Raw genomic sequence first — 8,756 nt, forward strand, 5'->3', positions numbered from 1 at the left:
AATTTAAACATTTGCCATATTATTTGATCACACCTCGTGTATGTAAAGAGTTTTCAGTACTCTCTGCAATGTAGAAAGTGCTCAATATTACCTGTAAAAATTATTTTTATAAAATATATAATATTTATGTATATTTTCATATTGTATTATAACATTTATATAAATACTTTTGTCATAATTATCCTTATGTAACTTTTGTTAGTATATTTTTCTGTTTTGCGCTTAACAACATTGATTATCTTATATAATGTCCAATAAAGTAATCTAGGTTCATTTGATAGAACAGAAAGTCATCATGGCAATTCCCCCACATTTTCAATTTTTAGTGGATTTTAAGATTTGATCTCAGCTGTCTTACACGAACATCAGCGTTCCTGGTCTTTGTTATTCTTATCCTTTCCATCTAGAAACAGAAGCAAACCATTCCTCATCTCATTTTATTTTTTATAGCAATATATGAAAGTTATAACACATGATATAGCATGTTACTTTATATCTTTAAAATTTCCAGGTTTGATATATGTTTTCTTAACAGTAATGCTAAATTTATAAACAGTAACTTTCAGGAATAAAATTTCTACTACTTTCTATTATGCTTAACAAATATTTTTTCTGATAAATTCTCCCTGAGTTCAGTGTTTCATGTAAGCATGTGGTTTATGAATGGCATCATTCATATATTTTTTAAAAAATTGAAGCTTTATTGGAAGTAACCACAAATCATTTATGAATTAACTTGAATAATATCTTCATGTTTTAGAATCATGTACAGAGAAATGAAGGATTCTGACAAAGAAAAGGAAAATGGAAAAATGGTAAGTTACTTCTTGGCTATGTAGGGAAAAAAAGGAAAAAAAAACTAACACTTTGTTTCAATTGAACATTGAAGGAAAGAATCATAAACATGGAATTCTTTAAATTGGGTTAAATGCATGATCTTCAAGCTACTTTATGTAATGCATGTGAAATAGCACAGACTTTATATTCAGGAAAGGCTACCATTTGGTTTTTGCTATTGTAGGGTTGTTGGTCTATAGAGCATGTGGAACAGTACCTTGGCACTGATGAATTACCAAAGAATGACTTGATAACGTACCTGCAGAAGAATGCAGACGCCGCTTTCCTGCGCCACTGGAAATTAACTGGCACTAATAAAAGTATTAGGAAAAACAGAAATTGTTCTCAACTCATAGCTGCATATAAGGTATATATTGGCATAAAAACACTGTTTTGATTGGGAATGCTTTGTTTTGCAGCTTTTAAAGATATTTTTAGGAAGAGATGTTTATTGGGACATACTTAACAAATTAGGTCGAATTAACATTTTTAATATGCCAATGCTAAAATTTCAAATATGGTTTGTGGGCATTGGAATCTAGGTGCATAGTTTTTACTGGTTTATAGTGGTTTTCTTTTATTTGGGAATTTTAATTATTTAGAACACATTAATTTTCAACTTGGGTGATACTGTTTTTATTTAAAAAGAAGGCAATTCTTTGAAAAATTCCAACCTTTTCAAAGTAATACTAATAGAATGATACATTGCTTTTCTTCAAAATGTGATTAATGGCTATTTTTGCTAATTGTTTCCTCAGGATTTTTGTGAGCATGGTACAAAATCTGGCTTAAACCAGGGAGCCATTTCTACTCTTCAAAGTAGTGATATTCTTAATTTAACAAAAGAACAACCTCAGGCCAAAGCAGGCAATGGACAGAATTCTTGTGGAGTAGAAGACGTCCTTCAGCTTCTGCGTATTCTATATATAGTTGCAAGTGACCCTTACTCAAGAATATCCCAGGAAGGTTTGTAAGAAGCCTTATTTCATTTCTATGACATTTTTAAAAGAAAGTCAGTTTATATTTTTATTAATTTTATTAATTTTACAGAAGGTGATGAGCAGCCTCAGTTTACTTTCCCGCCAGATGAATTCACTAGCAAAAAAATCACAACAAAAATTTTGCAGCAGATTGAGGTAATAAAATCAGATAGTTTAACTCTTTAGTCTTGAACTGTTCAACTTTTCTACCTCCCACCATCTCTTCCTTCCCTCTGATTCAATGATTTGGGCCATTAAGTCTCTTGCATTCATTTGTTTAATTACATTTAAGAATTGACTCTTCTTTGTCTTTTTAAATAATTGCCTTAAAACATTGTTGTTAATTTGCAGGAACCATTGGCATTGGCAAGTGGGGCTCTGCCAGACTGGTGTGAACAATTAACCAGCAAGTGTCCTTTTCTAATACCGTTTGAAACTAGACAGCTTTATTTCACATGTACTGCATTTGGTGCGTCAAGGTAGGAAATGTATTATTTTATAATTTTAGAATGAAGTTCTTTTAATGTTATGTAAGCTCAAAATGCACAAATACTTTCTATCAAACCTGATGGAGGGAATACATCCTCTTATTTTCTTTTAAAGAGTTGTCAACATTTAAATACTTTGTTTCCAGTTGGATATATGCTCTCGTCGAGTAATGTAGGTTGAAGTACAGTTGCTGGTTCCAGGACCCCCGGGGATACTAAAATCCATGGATGCTCAAGACCCTTAGTCAGCCTCTGTATCTGTGGGTTCCGTATCTGAGGATACGAAGGGCCAACTATACTGTTTTCTGTCAGCTGGCATTTACTGTCCAGTTCTTAACTAGCTTACATAAATTATCAGTTGCTGACCTTCCCAGGAATACCAATTAAATGCTTGCACATTGCTTTGGCAGCATTGAAATATATCTACCTCCTGGCCATCATTTTTCTCATTACCATCTTATATACTACATATTTTACTTACTTATTTTTGTTTTTCTGTTTCCTTCCACTAGATAAAAGGTCATGGGGGCAGGAATTTCTGGCTGTTTTGTTTACCACTCTAGCTGAAGTTCCTAAAGCAGTGTATAATGCTCAATAAATATTTGTTGAATGATTGAATACCCAGAGTCCTTTCAAAGTAGATGTTAAAAAGTTACAATTTAAAATGGAGTTGTTTTCCTGATAAGTTATATTGTTGTATCATTTTATACCATTTACAAAGCATTTGTATATACGGAACTACTGGCCTGTTCTGATAAATGGCATTGGTTAATATTTCTGTTTTATAGATGAGGAAATGCTCTAAGCACTTAGCTGATTTGCCTCACGTTACCAAAAATATTGTAACACACGAGAGTACATCTTTCATTTTTTTTATTTCTAGTTCAAGAGTCTTTCTTCCATTCTGAATGGGCTAACTCTGCATTGCTAAAAAGAAAATTTTTTAAAATCACAATACTATTTTAATGATGGCTTTCAGTTTGTATCATAGTAATAAAGACAGCTTAGTTTCTCTGATAGTTCTGAAATGTCTATTTTTATGTAGTGGTTTGGTAGTACATTCAACCGGTTGCTGTACGCCACAGCTACATAGATATTTTTCTATTTCAGAGCAATAGTGTGGTTACAAAACCGACGTGAAGCCACTGTGGAGAGAACAAGGACCACAAGTAGCGTACGGCGAGATGACCCTGGAGAGTTTCGAGTTGGTCGTCTCAAGCATGAAAGAGTAAAAGTTCCACGTGGTGAATCACTGATGGAATGGGCTGAGAATGTCATGCAGATACATGCAGATCGGAAATCAGTTCTTGAGGTACCTCATCTATAAATTTGTGTGTGTGCAGGTATAACATATAACAGAGGACCAGCCGGATCTGAGTGTTCCACTGCATAAAAACTGCGTTAGATAGAAGGGAACAGGGATTTTATCTGCCCACTATGCACAGGCCGCCTCTGGCAGAGCATCTTTCATAAGAAGTTGTCAGCTCACCTCAGGGGTCAGGATCTTGTAATTTAATGAGCAGCAAAGAATATCTATCTTCACCCTTGAGATGAAAAGTGCTCTTAAAAAACCCTGGACCAAATCATAGTATTCACAAAGGATTCTTTTTGTTACTCTAAATGTTGCCTTTATATTAAGCTATGCTATTAGAGATCTCCATTTTTGGAGCACACTGTTTCATAATATGGTTTCACTTAAATTGTGCTTGGCATTAGATCATTGGTTTGTATTGAGAGATGTTACAACAGATGGCAGTATGAAATTCAATATATTTACTAGAGAGATGTTATTGTGGGTATTGTTAATTATGTGCTATATAGATATTATTCTTTTTATGAAGAACAATGGAAGAAATATCTCTCCTGTCAACAGTTGTGAACCAGCCTGTTGGTTTATCTTTTGGATCACAGACTGATCACAACAAATGTATCTCTAGAAAATACAGAAGGCTTATGTATTTCACTTTAAATTTTCTTTGCCTTCATCTTATCTTCTTATCCCCTCTAACTTAGATAATCCTCAATTTTGTATTTATTTGCTTTTTACATGTTTTTATAAGCTGCCTCAAATCATTATTGAAACAGGTAGAATATGGATAAAATCCTTTAAAGTGATTTGCCTTAAGTCAGAAATAAGTGGAAGAATTTAGGTTTTGGTGTTACATAGACACACATATGATTCTATATACCATCATTTCCTCAAACAAATGACTTAACTTTAACAACTGTTGACAGGAGAGATATTTGGTGTAAAAAGAAGGTGATACAGTAGTCTGCCCTTATCCAAGGTTTTACTTTCTGTGGTTTCAGTTACCTTTAATCAACATTGGTCTGAAAATACGAAATGAAAAATTTTAGAACTAAACAGTTCATACGTTTTAAATTGTCTCCATTCTGAACAAGATGCAATATTGTGCCATCATCCCTTTGATGTATCCATGCTGTATATGCTACCTGCCCATTAGTCACTTAGTAATGTCTCAGTTATCAGATATCTGTTTTTTGGTTTTGTTTTTAATTTTTTTTTTAAGATTTTATTGGGGAATTGGGAAAGGGGAACAGCCAAGTTGTTGTCCTTCAATCTTAGTTGTAGATGGCGCAGCTAGCTCAGCTCCAAGTCCAGTCACCATCTGGTAGCCTGTTGGTAGCTCATCTCAGGTGCCTTGTTCAATCTTCGTTGCGGGAGTCAAACCAGAAACCTTGTTGCTAAGAGCGCATGCTCTAACTACTGAGAGCCATCCTGCCACCTGTTGGCAGCTCAGCTGGGCCACAGCTCACTGGCCCATGTGGGAATCAAATTGGCAATGTTGCTCAGAGCTCGCATTCTTAACCAACTGAGCCACTCTGTTGGCTCAGTTATCAGGTATCTTGAAAGACCACATTCACATAACTTTTATTACAGTATATTTATTGTTCTTCATCTCTTACTGTGCCTAATTTATAAATTAAACTTTATCATAGGTATGTATATATAGGAAAAATAGTGTATATATAGGGTTCAGTACTTCAACAGTTTCAGGCATCCACTGGGGGTCTTGGAATGTATCCCCCATGGATAACGAGAGACTACTGAAATCTATTTTATAGGGTTGTTGGGAGAATTAAGGTATGAACATTGCTCACCACAGTGTTTAAACATGTAATAGCGTACAGCTAACATGAATAAACTTCTGTGTTGCTTATAATATATTCTATTGCTGCTATAAAAAAGATATATTACTGGATTGGATATGACTAATTTTTGGCAGGAATGGGGTCATTTAAATTCACCTCTCCCTAATTTTTGTTCACATTTTAGGTTGAATTTTTAGGAGAAGAAGGAACTGGCTTGGGACCCACGTTAGAGTTTTATGCTCTGGTGGCAGCAGAATTCCAGAGAACTGACTTGGGAGCTTGGCTTTGTGATGATAACTTTCCAGATGATGAGTCTCGTCATGTAAGATTTATTCCCCATTTTAGGGTTTGATTTGAGATTTTGCTTTTAGAAAGTGTTAAAAATAGGTTATGCTTTCAGAACTTAAGCCAGGTTTTCTGATTCTTAATTTATTACTGAATAATCTTGATATTACTAAAATGTTTTTAAAGGATAATATTAATGCACAAAAATAATTGAATAAAATGTGTATATAAATACTTTCTGATAGCTAAATTGATGAAGATATTTAATGTTTATGGCTCTTTGTTTAATTTTATTTGCATTTGTCCTTCTAAAAAATTAGGTTGATCTTGGAGGTGGATTGAAACCTCCTGGATACTATGTGCAGAGATCATGTGGACTATTCACGGCACCCTTTCCACAAGATAGTGATGAGCTTGAAAGGATCACAAAACTCTTTCATTTCCTTGGAATTTTCTTGGCCAAATGCATTCAAGACAATAGACTTGTGGACCTACCTATTTCTAAACCTTTCTTTAAACTTATGTGTATGGGTGACATTAAAAGCAATATGAGCAAACTGATTTATGAGTCACGAGGCGATAGAGATTTACACTGTACTGAAAGTCAGTCTGAAGCTTCTACAGAAGAAGGTCATGATTCACTCTCAGTAGGAAGCTTTGAAGAGGATTCAAAATCAGAGTTTATTCTAGATCCCCCCAAACCAAAACCCCCAGCTTGGTTTAATGGAATTTTAACTTGGGAAGACTTTGAACTAGTAAACCCACACAGAGCCAGATTTTTAAAAGAAATTAAAGACCTTGCCATCAAGAGGCGCCAGATTTTAAGCAACAAAGGTCTTTCTGAAGATGAGAAGAACACCAAATTACAGGAACTAGTGCTGAAGAATCCATCAGGTTCCGGGCCTCCACTAAGCATAGAGGATTTAGGGTAAGCTTTATATAAATATTCTTAAACCTAATGAATTAATATGTTCTAAAGCTTTTGTTTCTTTGTCCCTACTAATTTGCAATATACGAGTAAACAGTCTGTTAAGAAAAGTAATATGCTAGAGGAAATATTGATTTGAACCTTTAATTTGTTAATATTCTAAAGATAGCTCAGAATATCAGAAAACAGTCTATTACCCAACAAACCTGAAAGATTATCTGATTTCTCAAATATGATACATGTATATATCTTGTGTAAAATAGTCTGAAGCCAAAAATATTTTGACAAATTTATTAGCTAATTAATATATATAGCCCACTCGGCAAAAAGCTCAAAATAGTTTGCTTTCTATGTAAGCCTATCCCCAATAGCTGCATTGACTAACTCGGATGCTGCAGATCTTTTGATAAAATTATACTGATTTATACACATGTAATTATTATAGCCTTGGTATGTTTTACTATGATTTGGGGTTGACTACAAGCCTTGCTTTTTCTCCCTCCCTTCCTCATGTATCAAGGTTTGATGGGCGGCGAGGTGGTGGCACAGCGTGAATAGCTTTAGTGAAGCAATAGTTTCTTCCTGGTACACTGAATCTGTTGCTGGAACCGTGGAAGTTCATGCTTTTGGCAGCAATGTTATAAAAATTAAATACCAATGGTAGCTGAATGTTAACCTGATCTTTTTTTTGTTCTCCCAGTTTAAATTTCCAGTTTTGCCCATCCTCAAGAATATATGGTTTTACAGCTGTGGATCTCAAGCCAAGTGGTGAAGATGAGGTAAAAATTTTGCTTTTGATATAGTTTTAAGTTCATAATTATCCTCTTAATGAAGCCAGGTGTCCTAAGCGCTACTGAAGTATTCCTAGGTTTTAACAACATTGGCAAATTTTCCTTTGCAGATGATAACAATGGATAATGCAGAAGAATATGTGGATTTGATGTTTGACTTTTGTATGCATACGGGTATTCAGAAACAGATGGAAGCATTTAGAGGTAATTTTTAAGGCTCTTTAGCTTAATCCCTCTCTTTTTACTTTGAGAGAGTTGAAATTAAGGCACTGCTGTGGTCAAGAATTGCTGTTAATCCCCAGATTTGCCCTCTAGTTTTTCGTCTTCCACATACCAGTCCTGCACAGTATCCAGAACAGGTTGGAACATTCGTAAGCTGTAGCCTACCCTCAGCTTGCTCCCCTTGAGCCATGGGGACTCACTTTTGGCCTTCATTTTTAAGTGGTCATAAGGTTGTATTCTTTCCACATTACATGATCAGGATGAATCAAACCATGTTAGAACCTAAATTCTGATGAAGATTGAAGCAAAATATTTCAGACTGTTTATCACTTACTAGTTTTGAAAGTGAGACCATAGCTTTGGCTGGCTTATGTGACGCAAAGTGTTGGTTGGGAAATTATTAGAATTTGGTTACTGACCATAGTGACTGAATATTCTCTCTCTGTTCACATTTGTGATTAAGTAGAGATTTCTGTCCTTAAAACGATAGCACAGTTTTTATTTCAAGCTATTTAAAAATATTAACATAGCAATTTATATTTGTTTTCCCATTTATTAATATTTTGATTTGAAATTGGTATTTTGAAATTATAACTTAGAAACTCAGTTGTGTGTTTTGTTTTGTTTTTTTACCGTGTGTATATTGTAGATGGGTTTAATAAAGTTTTTCCAATGGAGAAATTAAGTTCCTTCAGCTATGAAGAAGTCCAAATGATTCTTTGTGGAAACCAGTCGCCATCCTGGGCAGCAGAGGATATTATCAATTATACTGAACCTAAGTTGGGTTATACACGTGACAGGTATGTGTTGGGACATTTTTAAGATCAACAAAATTGTTTCTGTCCCCAAAACAAATGGCAAATGATCTCTAAAGAACTTTGATTCACTGAATTACATTCAGAAAGTGAGAAAGCAGTTAAGAGGCAGATTCATTAATAATACTGAGTTTACACAGAAAGACAGCTGAGTCTTGGCTAGTATTAAGATTCCTTTTCTCACTGTGTTTTAATTGTTCATGATTTTAAAAGTTGGGTAAACTGTAAACCCTTAGTCTTTATTGCTTTTATAGTAACCTTTGTTTTCAAATAAAGTTGAAGAATAGTTGAAAGAT

The 8,756-nt window shown here is 34.4% G+C and overlaps 1 protein-coding gene across 1 annotated transcript in view; it reads left to right on the forward strand.

Moving 5' to 3' along the window:
- The window catches only part of HECTD1 (HECT domain E3 ubiquitin protein ligase 1), a 106,147-nt gene that overhangs the window by 89,227 nt on the left and 8,164 nt on the right, over positions 1 to 8,756 (forward strand). Inside the window, exons 30-40 of the mRNA XM_019654271.1 lie at positions 761 to 815; positions 1,022 to 1,204; positions 1,596 to 1,803; positions 1,888 to 1,973; positions 2,169 to 2,296; positions 3,416 to 3,617; positions 5,604 to 5,741; positions 6,025 to 6,632; positions 7,333 to 7,411; positions 7,534 to 7,627; positions 8,295 to 8,445. Of these exons, the coding sequence (XP_019509816.1) occupies positions 761 to 815; positions 1,022 to 1,204; positions 1,596 to 1,803; positions 1,888 to 1,973; positions 2,169 to 2,296; positions 3,416 to 3,617; positions 5,604 to 5,741; positions 6,025 to 6,632; positions 7,333 to 7,411; positions 7,534 to 7,627; positions 8,295 to 8,445 (1,932 nt within the window). The remainder of the gene's footprint in view (positions 1 to 760; positions 816 to 1,021; positions 1,205 to 1,595; positions 1,804 to 1,887; positions 1,974 to 2,168; positions 2,297 to 3,415; positions 3,618 to 5,603; positions 5,742 to 6,024; positions 6,633 to 7,332; positions 7,412 to 7,533; positions 7,628 to 8,294; positions 8,446 to 8,756) is intronic.

This window comes from Hipposideros armiger, unplaced genomic scaffold (genome assembly GCF_001890085.2).
Source record: "Hipposideros armiger isolate ML-2016 unplaced genomic scaffold, ASM189008v1 scaffold_218, whole genome shotgun sequence".
Classification (NCBI taxonomy): Eukaryota; Metazoa; Chordata; class Mammalia; order Chiroptera; family Hipposideridae; genus Hipposideros; species Hipposideros armiger.